The sequence below is a fragment of the Micropterus dolomieu genome, linkage group LG21 (assembly GCF_021292245.1).
Source record: "Micropterus dolomieu isolate WLL.071019.BEF.003 ecotype Adirondacks linkage group LG21, ASM2129224v1, whole genome shotgun sequence".
In the NCBI taxonomy this organism is placed as follows: Eukaryota; Metazoa; Chordata; class Actinopteri; order Centrarchiformes; family Centrarchidae; genus Micropterus; species Micropterus dolomieu.
In genome coordinates this window covers 27800717-27827947 of record NC_060170.1, presented here as the reverse complement: position 1 = coordinate 27827947, position 27231 = coordinate 27800717, and the positions used below count along the sequence as shown (strand labels likewise).

General features: G+C 41.2%; 3 protein-coding genes across 7 annotated transcripts in view; all 3 read left to right on the top strand.

Annotated features, from left to right (window-relative positions):
* The window catches only part of LOC123960326 (KAT8 regulatory NSL complex subunit 3-like), a 2807-nt gene extending 2751 nt beyond the window's left edge, over positions 1 to 56 (top strand). The window contains exon 8 of the mRNA XM_046035010.1: positions 47 to 56. Within this exon, the coding sequence (XP_045890966.1) occupies positions 47 to 56 (10 nt within the window). The remainder of the gene's footprint in view (positions 1 to 46) is intronic.
* kansl3 (KAT8 regulatory NSL complex subunit 3) lies at positions 33 to 11517 on the top strand. 5 transcript variants are annotated; one of them, XM_046033767.1, is made up of 21 exons: positions 33 to 321; positions 472 to 642; positions 782 to 872; positions 1290 to 1475; positions 1598 to 1726; positions 1848 to 1964; positions 2055 to 2153; positions 2631 to 2702; positions 2830 to 2904; positions 3029 to 3186; positions 3730 to 3793; positions 3909 to 4097; positions 5782 to 5938; positions 6254 to 6331; positions 6661 to 6840; positions 7196 to 7283; positions 7513 to 7640; positions 8052 to 8158; positions 8407 to 8602; positions 9533 to 9648; positions 10580 to 11517. In XM_046033767.1, exons 1-21 carry the CDS (start codon positions 110 to 112, stop codon positions 10583 to 10585), a joined length of 2619 nt encoding a protein of 872 aa, XP_045889723.1. In that variant the 5' UTR covers positions 33 to 109; the 3' UTR covers positions 10586 to 11517. The 5 variants fall into 5 exon arrangements, with proteins under 5 accessions (XP_045889723.1, XP_045889722.1, XP_045889726.1 ...); XM_046033766.1 differs by having other exon boundaries at positions 9530 to 9648; XM_046033770.1 differs by lacking the exon at positions 6254 to 6331.
* A 2068-nt stretch (positions 11518 to 13585) lies between these two features.
* The window catches only part of bmp1a (bone morphogenetic protein 1a), a 33608-nt gene continuing 19962 nt past the window's right edge, over positions 13586 to 27231 (top strand). The window contains exons 1-4 of the mRNA XM_046033764.1: positions 13586 to 13781; positions 21790 to 21903; positions 25050 to 25175; positions 25745 to 25862. Coding sequence (XP_045889720.1) covers positions 13637 to 13781; positions 21790 to 21903; positions 25050 to 25175; positions 25745 to 25862 — 503 coding nt within the window. The 5' untranslated portion in view covers positions 13586 to 13636. The remainder of the gene's footprint in view (positions 13782 to 21789; positions 21904 to 25049; positions 25176 to 25744; positions 25863 to 27231) is intronic.

Below are 27231 nucleotides of genomic sequence, written 5' to 3'. Positions count from 1 at the left end.
GGGGGGGTCAGCCTTTAAATAATACATTTCAGCTCCTCTTTGCCAGTTACGTCTGAATCCACACAAGTTGTTGAGCTCTTCCCAGGGCCCTTTGGGGCCCAGGAAGACGATGCATCGTGGTGGGGATAAGGACTTCCAGGTATCAGCACGAAAGATGGGCACATCCTTGCTTTTCCAGCTGTCAGCTCATGAAAGAGAGCTGGATTTGGTATTTCTGGACCATAGCTATGCCAAGCCATGGAATGCCCATCCAGATGCCAGCAGCGCCCGGCCCACAAGAACACTCTTTGTTACCCCTCGTCGCCAGCCTGAAGCCTTGTCGTGAGTCAAAAAGCGCCTAATCATAATCTCTAACAGAACTACATGTTAGACTACATTTCGGGACCGTCATCAGCCTCCCGCTCTGTTTCTTAGCTTTAGTAACTATCTTGCTGCCTTACAGTAACATCAATCTTCTTTCCTTGTATGCAGAGACACTGATTCTGTAATAGATGTGGAAACTGTCACACCGACACCCGTTCCTCTGTATGATAATCAGAAAGCTCTTAGTGTGATGAAGGAGTGTGAGCGGCACGTTCTGTTTGCTCGCACGGTTGCTGAGAGTCCTCCACCCCCGGAAGACTGGGAGGAACATATAAACAAGTAATCAAACATCTGCAACAATCCACTGTTCAATTATTATCTATTGTTTTACTTGACACTTGTTTTCATTGAGAATAGAAGTTATGATTGAACATATCTCAGTTACAGTGCATTGTTTGACATCATTATTTCTTTTCAGGACTGGATGGTCAGTGGCCCAGAACAAATTGTTCAATAAAGTACTTAAAGCTCTGCAAGCTGAGAGACTAGCCCGCCTGGCCAATGAAAATGTAAGTAGTGCTTATTTGGTCTTATTCTGTTCAGATTTTTGAAGGTTTTTCAGCACCCTTTATGAATTTCGCCAGAGAAAAAAAAACCCAGTACAATATGTTTACTGAAAGCACCGTTTTGTTTTGGTCTTGCAACAAACCCTCAAGTAAGAGAGTAGATCAGTAATAAGATTCTAAAATGGTAATGGTAATTTTATACTGGCCAAAATCAGTATTGTAACTGTTTATCTTTTGATTGGCTTGTGGAGACAAAGGTAAATCATGTGTGGAATTTATTGATAAACCACCATGTAGCAAAATTTGAAAACATCTGCTATTTTGAGTTTCGCATTTTTAAAGTTAAGGCACATTCTCAATAATTCAATTCAAAATTATTGAAACGTTACAGGGTGTCTTGTGTGATCTTTTTTCTCTTAGGCTTCCAATGAGCCTATTTTGCGAAGGATAGCTGTGGACAAGTGTGCCAGGAAGGTGCGGCATGCATTAGCCAGTGTGAACTGGGACACCAAACTGACGCAGTGGTTGCACACTACCATGATTGAATCCTTAAGCCTCGCCATGCTTGCTGCTTACCTGGATGTGCTGCAGACTCTCAAAAGCAAGGTATGATGTGTGTAATTAAGTGAAGAGTAAGAATTGGTCTGTAATTCCTGTCAGATGTCTGCTCCAGTATCGGCAAGCTCTAGTATTCTTGATTCATAGTATTCCTCTTTGTGTCTTGGAAGTTGCCCTTGCTGATTGACAGAATGTTGCTGACATCTGCAAAGACTGGCGCTCCAAGTGCAGAGGCCCTGTCACTGCTACTGAAACGGCCCTGGGACCCAGCTGTTGGAGTCTTATCTCAAAACAAACCGGTAATACTAAAGCATTCACGCTGTTTGTATTGAAAAGCATTTTTCTGTACAACTTGGTTTACTTTGTTCTTTATGATCTATAACAGTTAAAGACCAGATCGATTTCTTTTAAATGTTTCAGAGCAAGCTTCCTGGATCCCCACTCATCCTAATTGCACCATCAAGCCCAACTAATCCTGCCCTCGCTACCTCGCGGCGAATGAGATTCTGGCAGTCTCAGCTCTCTTGTTTGGGAAAGGTCCTAAGTCTCTCTTAGTTAAATCTCTTTGTTACCATAAATCTGTGTTTTTATGAATCACAGTGCCTATAACAGCTGTTTCTATATCAGGTCATCCCAGTGCACAGCCATGTGAGCAGTGGAGCAAATATTGGCATCACACAGTGCCTAGAGCACATGTTGGGCACTGTCAGGGCCAAGGTAATGGAGGTAGGATGCTCTTTTTCCTTTTGGCACTATTTGGTATCTGTGGTTGCAGTGTTATAGTGAAGTTGTTTGTGAAATTCATGTAGTTGATGTGCACATTCAAAATAGGTTAAAAGACAGCCAAATTAGCAAAACATGCTCTTTGCTTAGATGTTACCCCTGTGGCCTTACTGGACAGCAGCATTTGGTTTTATCAGGTTGGGTTTGAGTTTAAGTCGCTGTTATAAAATAATTAATTCTTTCATTCTTCAGTCTTTTTTAGCCCTTGCAGTGTACTTTCTTATTCGTTGCTCAGGATGTGCACATTAAGCCACAAACTTACTATATTGTGTTAAAATGTCTCTTGAATAACACAACATGTCGCTGAAGGCAAAATAGAACCATATAGGATACAGATTCTGTATTGTTTAATTTTTTTTTTTTTTGGACATGATGTGTCTGCAGCTGTATTGATTATGTTTTTATAAATGTAATCACCAGGTTCACAGTCACTTCCCGCACAAACCCATTATCCTGGTTGGCTGGAACGCTGGTGCTCTCATCGCTTGTCACGTAAGACTTGTCATCATGTATCATACTGATCTAATGTGAGGCTAATGGTTTTTACCCATGAAAAAAATGCAAATGATCATCTTTTCTTTAAAGCATCATTAGTCAGTTAAATACTGATTAATTACAGGTATCCCTTATGGAGTACCTGACCGCTGTGGTGTGTCTCGGCTTCCCCCTGCAAACAGTCAACGGGCCAAGAGGGGTAAGACCTAAGGCATTATCTTCTAGTGATATGCATTTTTCTTTTTCTGTTATTTCATTATTTCTATTTAGAAAATTGAACTGTCAGAAGTTGTAATGAATATTAATGTGTTACTGGTTTGCAGGATGTGGATGACCCGCTGCTGGACATGAAGACCCCAGTGTTGTTTGTGGTCGGACAGAATGCTCTGCAGTGTAGCATAGAAGGCATGGAGGAGCTCAGAGAGAAGCTGAGGGCAGACAACAGCATGGTGGTGGTGGGAGGAGCAGATGACAACCTCAGGTAAGTCACGGCCTACGATTCGCAAGAAATCATATTGTATTCTTTCCTGCTGAGTATACAGATTTTAATCAGGGTGCATGGGGTCTTAAAAAGTATTAAAAGTTGATAAATCGGGTATCTGTCGCACATTACTGTGCTATACCATGTCCCTACTCACCGCTGCTGAAGCTACAGCCACCGCTTCATCATCTACCTCCGACCTCTGAGTAATGATGGGCGCCAGGGCAACACTGCACTCAAAGGTTGCGTGGTCTCAACAGAGGAACAAAAACCAATCCATCAACTCAAATTGTGATTATCCCAGATTCAGAAACAGCCACGGTGTTTGCCTGGAAAAGATAAAACCTAATATACCTTGCATTGGATTTGTAAAAGGACTAATGTCACTCAATTCATTCAACTCCAATCTGTGATGAGTTTTTTTTTTTTGTTTGTTTGTTTGTTTTTTTTTAATTTTGGAAAGGGTCTCAAAAGATTTCTTAATGTATAAAATTCAAATGTCATTCAGTAGTAATAGTAATACTAAATGACCTCCCTCTACAGAATCAATTCAGCAAAGATGAAATCAGAGGGACTGACGCAGACCATGGTGGACCGCTGCATTCAGGTTGGTAACTGTAAATATTCAATTTACCCTGTTTCCTCTGAGTGTTTCATTATCTGCAGTACGTTTTTGAGAATACAAACTCTATGATGTTGATTTTCTTCTTTCATCACTGTAGGACGAAATAGCTGACTTCTTGTCTGGCGTCCTTGCTCGGGCAGAGGGCCACGGCCATGGTTCAGGGGAGATGAGGGATTTGGACACGGAGAAGAAGAAAAGGCCTCGACGGGAGCTTCCCTTTGACATGGAGAGAGGACGACCTTCCTCACCTGCGCTTAGAGTTCCCATCTCACCATCAGGTTCAGAGGTCCGTTAACAGCGGCTAAAATTATCAACATTTTTCAAAGGAATAGAAGTGTCACTTATTTTTGATTTATTAATTTTGCTATACAAGTGCTTTAACCTCGTAACATTCCAACGGCCGGCCCACAGGCTGTCGGGTCCTGGCGGCAGCTTTCGGTATGTGCACACAACTGCTATGTTAACTTCATACTTATATGACACACAGTTTGAAAGCTAAAATCCTTTTGATTCAACCCATGCAAACTATTTCAATATACAGTCACCACAGCAGGTGTAATCAGCGCCTCTGTCAGACCAACCTGTACAATCAAAATTGATGCGACTCACCTATGAAGCTTCATCGTAATCCACCGATCGATTATATTCCAACAAAAATGGTCTTGTTATGTTGTCAAAGGTCCAGACAATCCAGTCCAGTAAAAATATTTAGTCCAAAACACATTATTCCATCACTAAATCCCCAGGGACTGCTGCGCTATTGTTTCATATTTGCCGGCAGACGTGGCTCATATGTCATTATAACCGTAATAACGCAGATTTGAATGTAAAGCACTACAATATCTTGTATTCAAATTAGCCACTGAACTATAACCTGTCACAAAATCCGACCCAGTAGGAGCTCACATGTCCATTTCGCAGCCTACAATAGCCAACGAGAGCCCGCGCTGTATGGAAGCCAACCTCTATTATTTTGTGGGTAGGCCGAGCCAGTTGCAAGCAATTGTCCCGATGACCGGCACTTTGTGTAGCCATAAAATCCTGAAAATAACGATATCCAACTTTAAGTAGGAAGTTCATCATCTACAAAACACATCTGCGTCAAGCTACCAGCTGATACGGAGCGATGCAGCCGCCTGCTGCCGAGGGGCAGAGCTGTTTCAGAAAAAATACACTAATAAAAACTCTTAGAAAAACCTGTGTAAAATAGTAATTTTTCATGGTAGTGGTATAAAATTTAAACTAGGACTAGGTAAGACTTTATGACGTGTCCCTACAGTGTTTTCAAGCTAATAAGTCCCAAATGAAAAATATATTAGTTTTAGTGTGTTTTAAACTTGTATTAATCAATTCCAGTAGCACTTACAATCATTCTGACTTTTGGGTTAGACACTCCAGAGTCTAATCTTTCAGAGAAGCCCAAAACCATGTGTATATACTACAAATGGTTGAAGAACTACATTCAATTTACTTTGGATATGCCTTGAATAGGTGTTTTGCATGAATTTTACAGGAATGTTAAGAGGTTAAATAATATTTCTGTTTCTACATGGAATTGAATACAGTTGCATCACATCTAAAGATTGCTTTGTTTACTTTGTAGTTTTAGACTAGCTGTCCAGTCATGGAAAATAACAGAAATGGTTGCGGTTTCGAAAGTCATTGTGTTTTCATAAAAAAGGGAAATGGCATGTTCTCACATTTTCAAATTTGAGTGCCATACCAACTTTGTATCACTGAAAATGTCTAAAAGCACTGGGAAGTGATTTGGTTAAGAATGTTTTCTTTCCTTTTAATGTGTCTGCATTTGGGAGGAATATACAGACCTCGTTTAGGCTGGCTCCAACCATGTCCAAATTAAGTGTCGCGTCTAATGAACATTAAGAGCACTAGGTTTACAATGTCAGCATGTTTACTGACTTAATGGATCATTATTCATCCAGTGTTTCTCCTCTTCACTGTGTTCTCAGGACCTGTCTAGTGTCTGTAGCAGTCCCACTTCAAGTCCCAAACCCAAGACATCTGGTCTGTCTCCAGCACAGAAGTCCAGTCTGATCACAGCAACACAGCTCCTCAAAACACACATGCAGCGCTCTGGCACAGTACTCACACACAAGCAAGCACAAGGTTAGTTCACACTGCACTCAACTGTGAACCGTGCACTGTGAACTTTGGGACCTGTGTGTACACAGCTCTCACATTCACCCCACTTGTTTATGTAAACTTGTTAGAATGAGTCATTCACCTCAGCTTCTGCTGAATTTTGCAAAAGCGGGATGTATGTGAGTTAGGAACATGATGGCAAATAACATTTTTACGAGATTATCACGTAACGATATCTGTCAGGGCAAGATGGAACGTGACTGAAATACTCTCCTCTCATCCTCTCTCTCTTCTCTTCCTATAACTTTCCTTTCCGGCTTTCTTTCCAATTCATTCCAGCTCAGTTTGCTGCTTTTATGAAACAAAACATGCTTGTGAGGAAAAATCTTCCTCCTGGCACCCCTCCTTGTATTTTTGGTAAGTGTCTATCCTTCTTCCTTTCTCTTTCCTCTTTGTCTTTTCACTTCTTTCCTTCTTTCCACTGCCCTGACTTTATATGAATGTCACGTAGTAAAATACTCCACTGCCTGCTCACTAAACAGTCATTGTCATGCTTTGAATTTTACACGTCTTAAATAATAATAAATTTTATATTCCTGAGCACTAGATTTATATTACCGACAATGAAAATTGTGTAAAATGTATCAATCAATGGTAGGGTTGCAGAAGGATGAAACGGCCCATTTATTTTCAAGTCACCTTAGCAGTCTATTGAATACTTGTGTTTATGTGTGTGTGTGATGCAGTGCCGGTAACCAGTGATCAGATGGATGGCCTGGACAGAGATGAACTGAGGTCCCATGGCAAGAGGAGGCAGACGCCCAGTCCCACCCCAAGCAAAGCCTCCAAAAGAGCCAAGATCAAGGTCACCATTGTTTCCCAAAGCGAGTCAGCAGGGGGCGCCATCAACCCTGCTCCACAGGAAGGTACAAAACCTTGTACCATTACTTACATTTGAGACTTTAGAAGTAGCCGCTTGGTAAATACTTTAGAGGAGTCATTCTGTTTTATTTAAACATTGAGAAAGTTTTCCTGGGCTTTTTTGTTAGTATGATCAGAGTATACAGATACTGTTCTTTGTTTTCTTGTGGATTGATAAAATCAGCAGTGGGCAGACATGATGGGAAGAATCAGAAGATTTGAGCAGTTCACCTTCATACAGATCTCTAGATAGAATGAAAAGAAAAATGTGTTTTTGCTTTGCTAAAGTGAAAGTAGAACCATGTATATTACCAAGTTAAATAACTGACCACCATGATATGATCCTTTTTTTCCATGCAGTGGGTGTCTCTGGGAAGCCCTTAACCGTGACAGTGGGGCAGACTGTTGCTGGAGCTAAGGAGCTCTCGGGACTTCTAACAGGCCATCGGTAAGCTAGCTTGTTGTGCTACACACAGGCACACTCAGTATAGAGCGCTTAAACCCCTAATCATGCCTGCACCCACACCCACTCCCACTGCCGCCCTATTGGACAAAAGTGTGTCTGGTGCAGAGGGATTGATGAGTGGTGTACTCAGAGTTTGGGAGCTGAGTGATAGCCAAACAGCAATTGCTGGGGTAGCTCCTGAGTAGATTGGTGGTTATGTGTGTCACTGCAGGTCTGGTAGTCTCTCAGAGGTGTCTGGTGCCCTGTCCCCAGGCTCCAGCTCATTCAACAGCGTGCAGCCTTGCATGGTGTCAGGGTCCTCCGCACCAGTCCAGGCGCAAGCTCCGGCTACTGCCCAAGGTATCTCTGTCCTGTCCTGCCCTGCACGCCTGTTTGCACTTTAAACTGTGCAGCTAATCTCAGCGCAGTTGCCTCAACACACAGTGCAGTTGTAACAGCTTTGTAGAGTGGGATTAAAGTTTTGAACACTGGAACAGTGTGTGAGGACAACATAATTAAGTAAACATCATCATTGATCACCTCTTGCGCCATCGCTGTTTGTCACAGTCCCAGAACTTAACCTTTGGACATGACTTTCATGTGGGGGGGGAGGTGTGTGCGTGCACGCGCGTGTGTGTGTCCATCTAGTTTAGGCCTGCAGGGGGATTGGGTGGGAGCAGTTTGTAAAAGCAGGAGTTGTTGTGTTCCTGTTGCTTTGATTTCACCCAAATTTAATCTCCATTTATTTACTGCATTGGTGTTTGTTTGCAGCACCTTCCGCCAGCAGTCTGCTACAAGGCCTAAGTTTCAGTCTTCAGGAGATCGTCACCAAAACTCCTAGCTTGCCGTCCACAGCAGCCAACACAGGCGGCACCCAGGTACATCTTGGTTACATGGTAACATTATGTGAAAGTTTGAATGACCACAGTGGACGTTCTGCTTTTTTAAACTCCAGTCACAAAGGAATTATGTCTGCTAGACTGACAGCCAATTTCTAGTTAGTAAATACTGCATGTTACAAAAGTTTACTGGTGGGATTAAAAGATGAAAGAAGAAAGGCTGTTGTTGTTTACATGTATGACTAAACCTTAAACTATTTGTGTGTATCCTCCTCCTCCACCCTCAGGTGGTTTGTGGCAAGCCCCAGGGTCAGGTCCTGAGCTCCGTCAGTACCAGCAGCAGTACTCTGCTCCGGGCGGTGCCTGTGGTCACCACAGGAGTGGCTAAAACCACCGCCATCCATCAGCTGCTCACCAATGGAGGGCTGGCCAAACTTGCCAGCAGCTTGCCCGGTTTGGCCCATATCACCAATCAGACCGCTGGTATGTCTCGAACTGCCAAAACACGACGGCCACGTTGAATGCCCAGGGTTCATTCATCCTTTGTTTTGGAAACAGTAGTTCAGGACGTCTGTAAGCCAGGGAGGATTGCAGCAGTAGAGGCCCGTAGCGGACAGCTCTGTCGACATGTGTGCGTAGATAGTTTGCCTGGAAGAAGCTGACTGCTATAAGGTTTGCGGTGTCAGACGTGCAGCTATACAGCATCAGAGGGCAGATAAGCCACATACGACATGTTTTGTTTTCAAGTTCAGAAAGAGCGGGAAATGTAAGGTCACAATTCCCAGCTTATGCTTGACACATAATGTTTATGTAGAAATGGATGCAAATGTAAAATATAAATGTGTGAAACCATTTGATACAAAATAATCTTGAATTAAGTTGAAATCAATGTTTGTATAGTTGACCAAATTTAATGACAACGTTCAGTCTAGGCTGCTTTTGTATGTCAGATTTGGTTGTTAGATTTATCATTTTATGTTTGTGTTCATTTTGTTTGCTTCTTCATGTAGTCACATTTTGTAAACTTCCATTGAATCATCTGCTTATAATATCCCTAAGTATGACTGCTGTCCTCTTTTCGGGATGTGTTGAAAAGCAATAAAATGAGCACATTAACCAAGCTCTGTTCCTGTTGTTACAATAAAGACTGGAATCAAACTCATGTTTTTCATTGCTGTGTGAAGCAGTTGGATTTCTCGCTAGACTAAAACTTCTCATTATGTTTGTTGCCCAACACCCTGCTATTGTTTTAATTTGCTAACCTAACCACAAACCAAAAAGGTCATTCTCGATGCCCTCCATCACAACATGTTTTAAAACCTTTGTGGCAAATCCAGAAGTCCATTTTTGTATATTTTGCGGAATAGCATGTCTCGCTGTTAGTGCTGAACAGTTTTGTTTGTCTGTCAGTAGGGCAGAAAGCCCCCACTTCGATAACGGTGACCCTTCGTGGAGCACAGCCGAGTAGAGTGGGATCTCTCAGCCAAGCTGGGGAGGCTGTGATGCCGGCTTGCAGCCACGAGCCTAAGGTGTGTCTCATTCAAGCATCTGATGGCTCCTGATGTAGACACATTGTACTTGGAGGTCATTGTTTGGTAACTTATCTGTAAAAGCACGTTTGCCGCTACTTGTTGTTTCATGCAACATCTGCCTTTTCTGCTCTGACACTGCCAACATTTTAATGCAAACAAAACAAGGAAATGTATCTTTTTGGGCAGCATATGACTATCTTCACTGCTATGGCAACTAACATAATGTTGCAGACCATAGAATTAATATAATAATTAATAACCTTCCCTAAATTCTTTATGCATTTTATCATAGTATTTTGTAGCTTATATAATAATACATTTTATTTGTAATGCACTTTACATTTGAAGCAAATCTCAAAGTGCTACAGGTAAGATCGTAAAAGCAAGTTAAAAACATCAATACGTACATTTTAAGGTCCACAGATGGCAGTTAAGGTTTTTAAGTGTATAAACAAAGGTACGTTGATGAGGTTCCTTATTGTTTGAAATGATACTGACTAAAATGTTCAAGTGTGGACATTAGTGATCCTTATTTATCAAACAGCTTTTTTCACAGAAGCCCCCTTATTTTAAAGTCACAAGTATTTTGACCAATAAATTATTTTTTCCGTGTTCCGATGTACAATCTTAATAAGTACATAAAACCCGCCATGAAGGCAGAGTGAAAATGACTTCCCCAGCTACGTCTTACCTTAATTTATGTAAATAGTAGGCTGTGTACAGAAGGGAGCTGCGCTTCTGATAATGTGGCTGAAAATATCCTTACATTATCACATGAAGATACTGTCAAGCTGTTGTCAGTCAGTTCTAGAGCCAAAGAAGGAAACCTCAAACATTTCTTTGTCCTCAAGACTTTTATATAAATAGGTTTATTATTACATTATTTTCTGGACTGTGAGTTCATTTATTTCACTGTGCCCTTTTACAGCAGTGAAAATCTCCTCTCACGGTTTCCATGTGGTGATACACCTGATGTAAGCTTGTGCAGTGCCAGAGGCATCTATGAGCCAGCCACAGCCTGTTGACGAGACTGCACCCTCCGTGCAACGATGAACACACCACCCCACAACATGCAGAACATCTACATCACGTCCTCCAGGGAGCTCCCCTGTCGAGGTGGAGGGAAAGGCCAGGCAGTCGCTGTCAGATGGGTAGCACCGACTCCACTAACACTTCAGTGCTGGTTTTCATGCTAGAAAATTCTGACAGGCAGATATAAAACATGTCGCATGGCATCCTATAAGGAGGAAATTATATTATGTGAGGATAAACTGCAACCTACCTGGACTGTGACAACACAATTGTACCGCCTACAAAAGGACAGACGTGCAACTCTTGATGCTGACTATACACCTTCATCTCAGCTTTTTTTTCAATCTTTAGCTTTTTAAGAGTGTACATTAAGTTTATTTTTGCATTTTGTATGTCACAACTTGATATCTCCATATCCGTGCTAAGTTTGAATGTTAGTCATGGCTTCAGTATTTATCACAGTAATTATATTCACCTGATTACAGTATTTCAATATGTTAGACTAAACTAGATTTCAGTCCTAATAACATGTCAGTATTTGTCACAATCATGTGATTGCAGATGCTACAGAGGATTGTCAAAGAGGCATGGGAATGTGCACCTGTTCACGGCTCTCTTTGAATAACATGCAAAAAGCTGCAATACATGAGCAGTAGTCAGTATTTATGATAAACAGTATTTATCACATTTGTTGCCTCTATAACCTCATGTCCCATAGTCTAAGCTACTGTGTAAGGCAGTATTTCCCATCTGCACTGTATCATCACTTTATTGTATATAGACTTCTTGTTGGAAACTGCTACAGTAAAAACAAAACTGATTTGTCTGAAGTCACTCAACTGTGTTCTCTATTTGCTAATCTAAATATTTGGTCCTGTGTGTTCAACACAGCATTGAGCAAGCGAAGAAACTCATCTTATTAAAAATATAATGAAGGCACTCACTCTCGTGCATGGTAGTTACACTGCCGTGTTTACAGCAGCAGCATAAATACAGCCCACTCATCTCAGCAGACATCCTGTCTTAAATTCCACACAGGCAGCAGTCAGATGAGATAAAGAGAGGAGGGTGTCTCTTCTGTCTTATATAAGCCAGGCTTTGTATGTAATAGGCAGGGACAGGAGAAATGATGCCCGTCAGACAGAGAACAACAGAGCTGCTGGCGTAGCCCCCCATGATCAGCACCAGTGGATATTCAAGCAATCCATCTGAGGTCTCTGCATCCAATCTCCCACATACTGATAATAAATCGGTGTGAATTGTGTGATACACTGAGGAGTCACAGAGGGAATACTTGGATCCTTTCCTTTCTGAATACCTTTTTTGGTTGACATTTACTTTCAGTTAAAATAGGATTTGGAGCCTAAAAGAAGGACCATAAGCTTTAACTCTGATATGTACTGATATACACAGAACATTGCTGCTGCTACATTAGTAGTTCAAGTCAGAAGAAATGTTATATGTAGGATTGCCATTAAACTAGAACTAACTGTATATGGAAAATATTAATACAGGTACAGGTAGCCTAAATAAAAAGAATATGTCTTACACTGCTTTATATGCTTTACACTGTGTGTACATTTATATGTATATATATATATATATTTCTAGACAGTACTGAAAAGATGGGAAATAAATGAATCAGTAATATTATAGATTAGATTATTAATGTTATATACAAATGTGTGCTTTTTTAAGTTCAGGTGAGCAGTAAATATGATGAATGAGTCTTCACTGCCAGAAAAGCCCCTGTTCCGATTAATTAATTAATAAAACTACTATTTTTTTTCCAAACTATCATGGCATGCACCAACCTTGTATGTTTGTTTTTTTTACTTTTGACTTACAACGTCCTCGTGTAATGTTCCGCACTTCGCCAACAGGCAGCGCTCTAATCACTTAAATTTGCTCGTGACTCCTTACAGGGCCTACTGCATGTGAGTAAGCTTATTCCAGAAAGGTCAAGCTCAGACTGTTTGTTTGTTTGTTTGTGCACGCGCACGCGTGGTAGCGCGAGCGGGTGGCTGAAATGCGTGCGTAAATAGTACCGTGCGCTCTTGTGTTAGAGGGGGAAAAATGAATGATTTTATTTTAAGTGTACACAAGTTGAATATGTCTATATTGTTTTTGTTCATAGTGTGTATATTTTGTTATCTACACTGAAGTCTGTGTCTGATTTTATTTTATTTTTATTATTGTGATTTTGTATTATTGTATTTACATCGTGAGCAATGTACAATACTGAGTCAGATTCCTCGTATGTGTACACATATCTGGCAATAAAGCTGATTCTGATTCCGATTAAACTATACAAAGATACGGAAAATAATAAGCCACAAATTTGGCATGTGGGTGCAGTTTCATTTTAAATTATATATATATTTTTTTTACTTTTATTGACAATATGAAAGCCAAAATTGAACACCACGGGGCCTTCCACCGGGGAGCTGAACATGATATCTGTACTTTGGTCGATTTAATATTTAATTAAGGTCTATATACAGAGGACTGTGGAGACAGCAGAAGGAAAGCTATCACCAGAATTCACAATGAGATAATATCTAGTGAACCAAAGGATAGTTTCTCATAGGCTCTTCAAGGACCCTTGATGGACCGACTAGGGAGCAATGAAACCGCCCCAGTGGAACTGCCATATCATCAAAGTTTCTCAGGCAGTACTCTGCGCTAGCCCTAAGCTCCGGCTGGAGGAGAGAAATCACTGCCCCCAGAGCCAAGAAGACACCGGAGAGAGGCTGGATTTAAAACCCGCCCTCCGGAGGGATCTCGTTTCCCCCAAAAACCTCCCATTTTCTCTCTCTCTGTCTTTCACTCTCTCACTCACTCTTTTCTCTCTCTCTCTCTCTTTCCCTCTGTCTCTCTCTCGTCTCTCTCTCGTCTCTCTCTCTTCCTTTACCTTTATACCTCGCCTTTCGCCGTTTCCCCCACTACAATAATGGATCTCACGGCGAGATGTTTGTTTGTTCTGTCTTGTCTCGGCGTGATATTGGCGATCGATTTGGAGGCGATTGATCCAGGCTACTATGTGGACCCCACTGCCACATCAGAGGCGATCGACTATAAAGATCCCTGTAAAGCTGGTAAGATTTTTTCCCCCTTTTTTCCTGTACAACGCTGTGATTTACCTTTCATGTGGAGGTGCAAACACGCCACGAATCTGTTTGTGGAGCTTCAAGAGCTCGGCCAGAGAAACGTTTTTTGGAGCGATGACAGTAGTGGATAGAGTTTTTAAAAGGCTTTAGAAGACATTGTGTGCATTTGTTTTGTACCGAGTGACATAGTTTCTGCAGTTTGAAACATTTGAAGCCCTCACTGACTCGCCTAGGATAACCCAGCTCGGAGAGTGGCTGCACGGATTGCAGGAATGAAAATTTGAAGCATGAGTCTCTGAATTTCTCGAGACTTGAAAAGTTTTGGCTGAAGTGTTTGTTGAAAAGTTACAGGTTTTAACAACTTTTATTCCTCAAAATGTTATAATGTAGTTCCTGCAGGCTGTCTGCTGTGTATTAAAAAGCCTGAGCTGTTGGTCAAACAAAGGAAATCTGCACTTTGATTTTTTTTTTAAGACTTCTGCTCTCTTTCTGGTCGGTTTTTGTCACTGCACAAATAGTCTTTTTTTTTTTTTTTTTTCTCTACCGGCTGTTCACACAGCCACTAAAACAAAGTGGAGGAGGGGGGAAAGGAGAGTACAGTGGAGCTTAGTAATTACGCACACAATAATTCTGTTGTCTTGTGGCTCAAGGTATAAATATGTGTGCTTATTTTCTGCTGTGGTGAGACCTGCATATCTCCATTTTTTTTTGGCAAAAGCATATCTTTATTGTCAATGTAATTTATTTTTTTCCCTATGTGTGTGCGTGTACTGTGAACTCCCTGTCTTGCCAAATCCCTTTGGGGGAGTTTGAACAGATTGTGTTTTCCATCTGGTGAAAGTATTCAGGTTACAGATCCAGAGAGATGGCTTCAGTCAAAATGACCTCTAAAGTACTGGAAGAGCTTACTGATTTGGCATTTGACAATTTTTGATGTGGCAGCTGAGTGTAAAACACAATTCAGTCCTCTGACTCTCAGCTACCCTCCTGTTTTCTTCACCTTGCCCCTGAGAAGAAGAGTAAGTGTCAAGGGAGACGCAGAGACTGTGCTTTAGGGGTGTTGTGGCTTTACATAAACATGACAAAGGTCAGGCTGTAGATAAATCACGTCGCATGTAAAGTCACTGAAGATGTTGCTTCCGGTTTGTGCTTCACTGTTTTAATTTGAACCATTCAAGTGGTCATACCAGATTGTTTTGCATCACTGGTGTGGATTTACTGGACGTGATGTTCAGATGACTCCTTAAGACTGAAGGGTAAACTGACGCAGGCTCGACAATGTTGTTTTATATTTCTGACTTTGTTTCCAAGAAATCATTGATATTTAACGGAAATGTCTCATCAGGGACATTCCCACTCGATAATCTGAAGCTGTGACTGTCTTGTTTGTGAGGATGTCTTCATTATTAGTAATCCAGTCTTAAGTGCCATTTGAATGCAGCACAGTTTTTGTTTATGGTTTCCCCTGTGCATGTCAGCAGACAGGTGGTTGGGAGACCGTCACAAGCACAAACTCCCACTCTCTTTACCCTCCCCGTCTCCAGCTCTTCCAACACCCACCTGCTTTTCTCCTTCCTACTAAGCAGCAAAATGTCTCAAGATCTCTCCGCTCTCCCTTTTACTCCCTACTTCCCCTCACTTAGTTGCAATACACCAGAGAAAATATCTTTTACTATAGGCTACTCACACTAGTGTCTATATATCTTGTATGGACTTGTACGGATGATTCTTGGATTATTGATTGTCTCTCCTTTTTTTTTTTTTTTTTTTTTTTTCCCCCCCCCTCATCCTCAGAGTCTATTTGATCGCTTTCGGTGGCCCCAAGGTCAGCATTTTCATGTTTTGCTGCTTCCGGCCAGGAAAATGCTTACGTGCCGTGTGAAGTTTCTAATGCAGTAAATCTCTGCGAGGAGTGCATTTCACGCTTGTCCTCTGTATGGCTGTCCTTGCCTAACACTGTTCTTTTGTTGGCAGGATTTTTAGTAATTGATTGGGGGAAATGTGCATTGAAAGTGAATGCAGGTGTGACGTATAATGACTCCCATTCCAGTGTTTGTAAAAAAAAAAAAAACAAGATGATTTGTGATACTTGTCTAATTTATGACAGCTGGTCAGTTGGATAATTGACCAAGTGGTGGCCATTTTACTAAACTCCCTCAGATTATTTAAAATGTGCTTGGTAAATTCTTAATTTCTTGCCACAACGCATGCATGCCACTCCTCCCCAGTTAAGCCAAAAAAAATCCCACAAAAATGTTAACATTTACAAAGGATTAAATAACTCATCACATGATAGAAATGTGCATTGATTGAAGCGAGCAGTGCAATAACACTGAAGTAATGCCATCTATTTAGGAAGTTAACCAGTGGAAAATTCCTTAGTTTGCAGAACTCCAAACTTGGCAGCATCCCAGGAAGTCATTTAAGACTCAAACAACCCACTGAGATTATATCCACCCATTTTCAAAATGAAAAATGGATGAGAACCAGTCACGCTCATTGTCTGCTCTACTTAAATGATAATCACGAAAGCAGTGACTAGTTTGACATGTATGGCTTCATTCATTTATAAAGCAGACACCTTAATCTGCTAAAGACTTCTGTGACAGCATTGTCTGTCCTTGCCGTCTGTAGTTCAAGCTTTGGATGCGTTCTTCTGCATCTGTGCTCCCGTGCTGCTGTGGCTTTGGCAGCAGACAGGGTAACCTGAACACCCCCTTCTTCTCTTGTCCTTTCTTATGCAAGTGGTTTTCTCATCTCCCTGGGCCCCCAGCTCTCTCCTCTGACTGGCCCAAACACTTCACACAGACTGTAGGTCATTCACCTTGTGCCAAGCGAAAGCACGGCTGGACGTTGGAGGGCCAGCCGCACTTTGCCACACCGGCCCAGCTGAGGTGAGTGCTGGTCATTCACAAGGGGGCTTGGTAGGTTATCTGTTTGCTATCTCTGAAGATTTTGTATTTATTTTGTTGTTTTTGTTTTGTGTTTTTTTTTTTTGCCGTCAACTGACACTTGCGTCATTACTCTCCCTATTTGAGGTCGGACCCTGACTGTTTCTTTCTTATTGATAACAATGTTTCAGAGCTTTTATTTTCTCGTAAGTCCTTTTTTTTTTTTTTTCTTTTTAATTTGCTGAAGTGTCACTCACTTGCTGTTAAGGGCCTCTGAAAAGCCACTGTGACCTACTAGATTAGGAGCGCTCATCAGACAGTCACTTGGGTAGCATGAGAGCTTTATAATGTGATGGTAAGATGTAAAACAATCTTCCGCTAAGCAGCATTAACATGAATTTTTAACATGAAGTCGACCCAGATCGCTGGGTTGTGTTGACTGTTTTAGTGAATTGCCTTTTTTCACAAAATTGTAAGCTTTGGATTTATTTGTATCTCAGGATTTCATTCATCGGAGTCTCTGAAAATGGCAGCTCAAAACAGATGACACTCGTTAACCAGCTCCATCCCTCAGTCCTATGCTGAGTCTATGCAATGTGATAGGGCTGCCTGTTGAACTTCATTGTTGGGCTTTTAAGCAACACTTAAGCAGATGCTTTTCTCTTCTCATGGAATACAGGCTGCATAGCTGAGCCCACACTGGGTGTTTGTTTTTTTTACATTACAAGACCCCTGCTACTTCTCTCTCCGTGGGGTTCAGGTAATTAGGGAGCCAATCTATTGGCACGATCTCGCTGCATTAGTTAGAACAATATGTTTGTCGTCAGAGCTAAGTAAGAACTAATATTGCACTACATCAATACCATGTCTGTGGCCCAAGTAACAACAAATGCTTTGGGAGAGCTCATTTAAATGGCTCAAAGGATGCCCAATTAGCCTACCATAATGAGCTGCTTAACAGTCACTACTTAATAATCCACTGTTTGTTGTTTTTTCTAAATAATTCATCTGTGCTATGTTGCTGTTCATCTGGAAGAGTTGTTGTTCTGTTCCCTCCCCCTTTAGTAAATACTTAAGGTGTCTTCCGCTGCAGATAGCTATTATATATGGAAAGTGTTGAGGGTTGAAGATCTCTTCCAGATTCAGTTCATCCACACACCCATTTAAACTTTGCTTTGGACATCTGTTCTGAGAAAACCTGCTCTTTCTTCACACCAGACTGTATGAGTATGTGTTAGTCTGCTGTCTAAACCAGAAATATAAAGTCTGGTTAGTCAAAATAAGTCATAGGTGAAAATCCCTGCTGTGTGCCGATGAATTATTCATCTACTGTATGTAAGGAGCTCAAATACAGTGTATCATTGACATTCAAAAAGATAAATGGCTGGCGAGCTGATGAGTCATTACAGGGGGTTCGACTGGCAGTAGGGTCTATCGGTAATCAGTGGCAGGGATGAGCTGGGAAATCCAGTCTGCTAATGGGCTTGATGGAGTATGAAATGTTAAAGGGGAGCAGCCTCTTGCTGTGTGCCCTTTGCATCTGAAGCCACTCTCATTTTGTCAGTAAGATTGAAGCTGCAGTGTGATGACAGTAACTCGGTCTTAATCTTAGTGGCTTTGTGGCTGATGAGACTTCAGGCTTTTATTGGAAAATAATTACTCGGCTCTCACGCTGTAGCTTGAGCCAGAATCTCTCTTCTAATTATACCTTTAGTTAACTTTTTGAAATGAGCAAAGTGTAGATAAGAAGGCTGTTTCCCCCCTCTCCCGCCTTGGGCTCAAATTGCAGTGTTAGGAAATGTCAAGGTAAGCATTTGCTGAGGAAATAACAGCTGGTGTTATTTTTTACAGAGGAGAGAGGTGTACCATATTTACACGGCAACATGCCCCCATTTTACAGTTCGTCATTCCTTATTTTACATTATGCTTTTTTTTTTCTTAAACAGTTTGTGTCAATATTCCCCATGTAGTTTTTAAATGCACTGGGCCAACATTTGTCAGAAAGAGCTGGAACAGAATGAAACCTAAAAGTGATACTGTCATCAGATGGTCATCACCTTTATGCAATACGCTATTGGAATTCAAATATAGCGCTTGTTACCAAACACAGGCTGTGAAAGGCGGTGCCAGGGTATTGTGATGCACTCCAGGCTTACATATTGGCCGGGCCTTCTCATCCCTCATCATTAGGTCTTATAGGGGAAAAGCCTGTGCTAAATGACAAGGAGTAAATCGTGACCTCACAGTTGGCCTTCTAAATATAGGCTGATGTTTTAGGTTTAGTATTGATGTTTGTGTAGGTTTCGGTGGCAGATGTCGTGGTCTGGTATACACGGAAGGAGATTTATGGGAATAGTCCTGGAGTATCTCGACACTGCAGAGGTCGAGGCTCGGGCATTACACGAATCAATGGGATTAATTTGATTGAGATCTCATGTGTAATCTGACAGGATGCGCTGATTGATGGGGCCAGTCTGAGATGAGAAGGATTATGATGGGTTAGATTAACAAAAAAAATTAAATGACTGGGGGAGTTTGGACTTCATCACACACATGTTCAGGCTGACATTTTGTCATCATTATTTCATCGTCACATATTCAGTTTAGTCTCATTAGTTTGTTTAATATGCTCACAGATTTTCATAGAAACTTAAATGCCTACTGTTTGTTTTTTCTGACTAAAAAGGGACATATGAACTAGAACAGCAACCCTACTATTCTGCATAGATATTAGAGCTGCAGCTGTTGTCATTTAGGTAATGAATAATGTTTGGAAAGCTATGCAGCACTGTACTCTATGGTGATCACTTGCCATCTGCCAGAATCACTGGTTTTTAATCTACAGAACAACACATTTGTACTTCATATCATTACAGTACTCTGTATCTAGATGAGTTTATCACCTTTCTCCATAGCCTGTCCTCAATCCCAGTCCAGAGTTGCATACAAAAGATTCCTAAAACCGTGTGTCTGTGGATAATTAAAGCCAGGAGACAAGGGGATTAATTCACAATCCCTGCGAGTCTTTCCATAAACCTGCATCAGCGTCTCCAGGACGACTGCTGTGCCCGGGGGAAATGAGTCCTAAGGCCGCCAGGCCGTGCATTTGCTCACTTCCATCTCCAGTGTTGTCTGAGAACAATGACACTGCGGATTAACCGGCCTGTCTTCAGCACAGTGGTGGATGATTGGGCAGAGAGCACAACCCTGTGTGAACCTCATGGGGGTGGGAGAAAGCCTGCACCTCATTATTTGGTCACAGCCTGCACATAACACCGCTAATATGTGTGGACTGACACTACATGTGAAATGAAACGTCCTCCAATTGTTGTTCAGTTTTCCTTAGACAATTTGGAGCGAAAGAGTTTCATAAAATTGTTTTGAATACTTTTTCTCAGTGCTTATGGGTTTATATGACAGCAACTTGGAAATAATTGTTAGAGTACTGCCTGTTCTTTTCAGTGCTCAGCCACTTCTGGGAATCAAATAAAAAAATGTGAAGATAAAAGAGAGATGTCCTTCTGTAGTCAGCCTTTCCATCCTATACTGAACGACATCTGGTAGCTTCCCCTTATCAGTGGTGTTTTTGGCAGTGGCTGTCAGAACGGGTGCTCATTGTGAGAAGTCTGTTTTGTGTCTCAGGGATTTGGAGTGGATTAGTGTTTTTTGCGAGCACAAATTAGTGGATCCCTTTGACCTCTGGAATTTAAACCTGTCCTGTGCATGCCCTGTCTCGCCGGTAGTGATCTACACTGTTTCTTATTGCTGTCATTAGCCTCTGATCCCAAAGACAGACATTAAGCTGTGCATCCTCTACGACCTGCAGAGAGGAATACTAGCCTGCATCTGCCAAAGCCAGCCGATGTTTGAAAGGGATGCGAGCCAAGTGTTTTTTTCAAACTTCTATAGGAATGTAGGAGATAATGATTAATTGTTTCATTTAAAAATACACTTCCTTGTGTATTTCACAGTAAGGGAAGCTTGTATCGGAGTGACACATTGAACATTTACAGAGTCAAACGTTTGACAAACACAACCACTGTAAATCACTCCCATTATCTTTACAGTTTAGTGGTTCTCCGGTCTCCTTACCCCTGTGGGTTGCTTCTCTCCTCATCACACTAACTTCTAAACACAAACCCAGAAGGCTGTCATTTTCTCTCTGCTCCACATCTGCCTTCCTTATTCAGAGTTGCGGTTTGGGCAGAGGGGATATGCCTTCTTTCTCTCTTCCCTTCCCCTCTCATTGTCCTCTCCTGTTCAGACATGGATTACAGTGCCACCTCTTTGCCCTTCTCTCCCCTCTGTTTCTCCCATCACCCCCTCCCCCCCGCTCCTGCATACATGCCTGGCCATAAATTCTAGAGACGTGCTGGTGTTAAAAGCTTGTAAAAACTGAGTGCCTTTTCTCTGCAGAGAGGACTCCTAGCTTATCCTCCATAGAAATGGGGCATTTATTAAGGAATCCCATAAAACACATTCCTTATAAAGTGGGACTGTTTTGGTTATTTTCCCTCTTCTTGGCCTCATTAAAGAGCTATTACTTGTTCAAGGTGCCCCATATTACTCCACTGAGGCAGGGTCAGTGTCTCACTGTATCATATCCGATAGCTCTCATTAACTATCCATGGACGCCAAAGCACACAGTGCGAGTTTTGTTGTTTGGTAACATCTGGACTGAACATGGCCCAATTAATCATGTCAGTGGTCTGGTTTCTGAGTTCATTCTGTCTTCATTGCATGAATCTTCATGAGCCGTGTGCAATATGTTTCTTACATTTCCATCCTATAATTTGGAGTCCAGACAAGGCGACCTTCCTGTTATCCAAACAGACACACTGCTGTTTCACAACTCTATTTTTATTTCACAGCAAGGAAAGGGTAAACAGGACATCAGTCAAGAAAGGAATGAAGTATATATTTTTAAATGTGTATAACACGCTCTAGGCCTTCCACAAGTGCTTTGACTGGGCCTCCGTGCAGCCTACTCAGTCTGAGCGGCAGGAAAAGCTTGAGGCAGTTCTGGGCGCCTCAGACTGATGCTCCATATTGTGGAGTTGATGTACAGTCGTCTGACATGTGCTATCTCTATTTGTCTGTTTCAGCTGCCTTTCTGGGAGACATTGCTTTGGATGAGGAGGACCTGCGATTGTTTAAAGTGGACAGAATAATAGATCTGGCTCAGAGGACCGTTCTGACTGTTAATCACACTGACACAGGTAACAACAGAACCACTGCTTCAAAGATTTACAACTTAAGGTGAAAAGTTCCTCATTAGAGCACTGAGGCAAAGTGTTTTGGCTTGTCACTCTACATAAAATTGCAACAGAGCACCTGAAATGAACATGGTTGAGGAATAATTCTATACACATTTTAGTCTGTAACACTGCAAACCACTCAGATCATCTCCAGCTGAGAGTCGGCAGAATCACCTGTCGGATAACGCTTTGTGTTTTTCACAAGCTCTCTTTAAATGCTTATTCCTACAACTGTCATATTACCACAGCACTTTGCTATACCTGTATGACCATGTTTGACAGTAATTGCCAAGCTTTGTCAGGTTAAATGTTCTTAAAATGAAAAGCAGTTGTGGCTCAACATGAAGCAATAGGCTTCACAATCCAATAAACTATAGGTGAGCATGAACCAACAAGTATTTGCGTGTTGCCGTCTGTGCTTGAGCGGTTTTGGTTTGCTGCTTTTCACTTGAGTTAATGAGCATGTTGTGGAAAATAAACATTTTGCAGGATTTAAAGTACATTTCAACTGCTTTAAAAATATCCACTCGTGGCTCAGGACTGCAACAGAGACAAACTGTGTGTGCACTCATCTCTGAATATCCATTTGTCCACTTGAGCAGGTTAGTCACAACACATGTAATTGTGTATTGGAAAGGCTACTCTAGTGTTCAAAATGAAATATCAGTGCAGTAGCATAATTTCTTTTGAAAACACTGTGTGTGTGTGTGTGTCTATAGATATGATTTTATTACACACACCAGACTACCATACACCGGTGTGGGGCCTAATTAGTGGTCAAGATAAACATTACACATTATTGTATCTACCTTATTAGGTCACCACAGAGGTCCTCTTAAATTCAAAGTACATGCAATACTTTTTAATTAAATATCCAGGAATATTACATTTCAGTCATAGTTGTGAATCAACACATCAGGTAAAAAATTGTTCAAATCATGACTTTCATTTCCATGTGGTGTCAATGAATTCAAATTGTCTAGTCTTGCCTGTCACTTCATCTCACAGGGCATCTCATGAATGTGCTCACTTATCATAAACCTGAACGCAGCAGCTCTATGGTTAACTCCTTCTTTGATACAGGTGTGGTCATATCCCCTCACATGATCTGAGCTGTTGTCTGCCCCACATGCTGTAAATTAAAGAGCCCTGCTAACTCAATAATAATAATAATAAAACTTTTGACCCTAAAAACCTTGCCTATCTAACTGAATGAATGAAGGCTGTAGATGTAATCATCTTGTTGTAATTAACACATCTTCCACAAGTTTTGTCTCCCCAGCACTTTTTCTTATCAGTTAACTGAGCAGATTTGGCTGTTATCAGACTTTCCCTCAACACATGCACAAGTGTATGTGCTAATTGATCTCGGCAGGCTGCGAAGGTTTACTCCTGCAGACTGAAATTCAACAGAACACATTTTTCCATTAAATTTTAAAAAACTTGCTGCAAACTGTGGCTTGCATGTTAATCAAATTTTGTTAGAAAAGAGGAGTATTGTTATGGAACAACCCTTGTGCAAAATGTACTGAAACCAGATGTACTTGTTTTCGTTTCCACAGTGACACTTTTACTGTAGTAGAAAGAGCAACTGTTGTGTGACCAACATGTTTCAGCTTGTGGCCCTTCATCAGGGTCATCCATGTCTTACAATAAAGTTGTTCTTTATACTACAAGTTTTGCTGGAGTTTTGACCACCTCAGACTATTTCCATTCTCCATACAACATTAAAGTAGGTGAAATTGTGTAAGAGAAACTAAGAGACATCTGCTGTTGGAGTGTATATGTGGAAAGAAAAGCTCCAAAGCACATCAAATTTATCTATCCCTATCCTAAATGTTTTGGTCAAATGGGGGGGAATAAGAACAACAATATAAAGGTACAGCAGTCCATTGTCTTATATTTTTTTTTTTTTTGTAAATATTAATTGTAGGACTTAAAATTATGACTTCTTCCCAGCACATCCAGTAAGTTCCTGCATTGCATGAACTGTATCTAAAGGTCTTTTTCAGTTCAGTCCTCGGTCTTGGTTATCAGACTTCTGAAGTTTTTTGTCCTGCACACATTGACTGATCCTCCTTATATGGAAAGATTCTAAGTTTACAACACATGATATAATTTTTGTATGCTGATACAATGTAGCATGCGTAATCAAAAGTTCAAAACATTTATTTCCTTTTAAGGTCACAAATTCTCAAAGTTATAAATCAGTATTCCTGGATGTGGTTAAAATGACAAGAAAACAACACGTTGATAGTGTCATTCTCTGTAGTTCACCATCTTTTCTGTTGAAAGAGGATGTTGCTGCAGGAAATGAAACATTAAGGGGTCATTTTCTGGTATAATGCAATCCATACTTGGATTATCTAGAGAGAATTTTTTTTTTGTTAATAATAGGAACACACCATTGTGACATTTATCTGTTTTGTATTCATGAAGTTATTTTAATGACTTGATGCAGAACATAAAATGTCATGTAATTATTTCAATGGATAAAACCTGTCCATTATTTTGCCACAAAGCTGCATCAATTAGTAAATCAATTGAAAACCAACAAAAAACATGTATACTTTGCATTGTTTTCTTGATGTTTGAGCTTCCCCTCCTTTCCCCTTATAACTGTATGCATCCTAAAGGCTTCAATATAAGTTACGCCTGTTCTGCAGCATAATCAAGTACAATAAGTTGATTGTGTTACATGTGGTTCACAAGGATGTTTCTTTTAATAATCACCAGGTTTAGGTGGGAGCTTAGTCTCCATGGTTACTCTGCATTTATGTGTGTTTGAGTGACATTAAAATGGTGAAATTAATTTGAAAGAAGAAAGGATTCAGCAACAATGTTATTTGAACAAATGTCTCTTTAAGGGGGTAAATGTAATTTCCTAAATGAGAAATAATAATTAGAATTTATGAATGGCATCAAACTGTGAATAATGTCCTGTAGTTTTAGTAAAAACTTTTCTTTGTCATCTGAGGAACTATTCACGGGGAAAGCATATTTGCTCTTCATAAAAATATTCAGACAATGTTCAGACAAGTCTGTCTGACAGACATGACTTGAATCATTTATGTTGTTTGTTTGTTGTCTTAATTTGAAATCTTCAGGCTCAACCAATCAGAGTAGCCAAAATAGGCAAGGTTCACGCCGCAGGAAAAGGGCTGCCACCTCCAGACCTGAACGTGTTTGGCCTGAAGGTGTTATTCCCTATGTCATCAGTGGTAACTTTAGTGGTAAGTAATCATTTACTAATCCTCCTTTTGAGGAAGACTCGTTTATTCTTTTTAACAAAGAATATGCTCATGTACATGCTCTTATGTAGCATGCATAATCAAAAGTCAACATTTATATCCTTTAAGGATCACCAATTCTCAAGTATAAAGAATTTATTCTTGGATGTGATCAAAATGAAAACAACATGTTGATGGTGTCTTGCTTCTGTAATTCACCTTATTTCAGAAAATAAAGTATTGAGGCATCATATTTAACTAATCCAAATTTATCTATAAAGACATGCAGTAGTAGAAATAGTCATCTAGTTACGTCACCTTTTTAAAAAAATAAATAACAGTTGTGCCAGGTAATTATTTAAAAGCAGAATAAGTAGTGCAATTTTTATATAATAAATACAAGATCATGAAACGGAAATATTATTAAATAGGTTTACATTATGTTGGTATACATCTTGTGACTTCATTTCCATGTCTTAAAGCTGATTCCACCTATCCCCTTAACGTGTGTGTGTGTGTGTGTGTGTGTGTGTGTGTTCCACTGATCTCACCCTCTCTGTCATCCCATTCAGGCAGCCAGCGGGCTATATTCCGCCAAGCCATGCGGCACTGGGAGAAGCACACCTGTGTGACCTTTATTGAGAGGATGCAGGAAGAGAGCTATATTGTCTTCACATACCGACCATGTGGGTGAGTCAGTGGGATTTTTAGCTCCCGCATGAAGGAACCGAACAATGGTCAGCCTCTGTTTGCTCTGTCTGAGCCTTCATTATCTACAGCTAATTATTTAGCGCCTAAGTACTTGTCCTTGCCTCCTGCTCCGCAGCCTTTCTCCATTGTTCATCCTCTCCGTTCGCACTCTCTGTGTGAGTTGTTATTTCAGCCCCCTACCAGTCCTAAGAGAGATGACCATTCAGTGTCAAGGAATGTTTCCTGTGCCTCATCATCACACTTAATCAGTCACTGAGCACTTGTGTCATACATGGTGTACAGATTGGCACCCAAGCGGGAGACTTCCTCAGCCTCTCCGTAACCCTGTTTAAGGCACTCCACTGAAGTTTGGCTCTGTATCCACTCTGTCTTTCTTCTTAAACAGATACTCAGGGAAAGTGCTGGTTGTGGCTGTTGTTGTTGCTAAGCGACAACCTGTGAAGGCGTGCAGGGCTGTTTTTTATTTAATGTTGAAACATTTTTTAATTAAAGCACTTGCTGCTTTTGGGAACGCAAACCAGATAAACCTATTAATTTGAGATTTCGGGGAGAAAGAGGCCAAAGCTGTTAGAAGAAGTATTTGAGAAGTTCCCAGGGGACACACAAACTTAAAATGTTCCTTGTTCCCATGTTTTAACCTCACAGATTTCGACCACAAGCTGAAACCATTATGTCATTACGCACAATGTACCTCTCCCACTGATATGCATCATTCAACACAAACCGCTTAACAGAAAGCGGATGCAGCTTATGAAACTGAACTTTTTCCGGCCAACTGTTGATAGCCATTTTTAGCCTCGTAACTGGCCTCTGGAGCAACAGGGATAACATTATCCACGCAGGCGGCAGTGGTTAGCAGTGGGAACGCTTGACTCTGCTGCATATTCAGCAGGCCCCCATCTGTCCTGTGCAAAGTTCAAGGCGTGTCTCAGGAGAGCCTGGCTAGGCTCGGGGTAATTAGAGAGCGGCTGTCTGGCCCACACGGCCGTGGTGTGTGTGTGTGTGTGTGTGTGTGCCCGTCCTTGTCCTCCAGACTCCTGCACTGAACCTTTCATGTCACGCTGAGATGGAGCGCTGCAGCCAGCCAGCGTCCACCATCACTCTCAGCGTTTGTATTGGCAGACGGCTGAATGAATGTCACTGCTGTATGTGTGGATGACGGGTCGCCTCGTACAGCTCTCCTATAAACACATGGGAGGTTGTTAAGATAATGTTGTTCTCATTATATACCTATATAACATGTTGAAATATAGGAGCTAGTAGACGTTAGAGAACCAGGACACATCCCTTCTTCTTCTTCTCCCCTGGGAAACATGCCTTTTTGGGGGGGGGGGGGGCTTCCTGCTGT

Excerpts from the sequence above, each read along its gene's own strand:
- kansl3 (XM_046033766.1), top strand. The coding sequence starts at position 110 with ATGCATCGTGGTGGGGATAAGGACTTCCAGGTATCAGCACGAAAGATG. Across the intron at positions 1,476-1,597 it reads TGCAGACTCTCAAAAGCAAG|TTGCCCTTGCTGATTGACAG; the intron begins GTATGATGTGTG and ends GTGTCTTGGAAG. Across the intron at positions 1,965-2,054 it reads AGCTCTCTTGTTTGGGAAAG|GTCATCCCAGTGCACAGCCA; the intron begins GTCCTAAGTCTC and ends TTTCTATATCAG.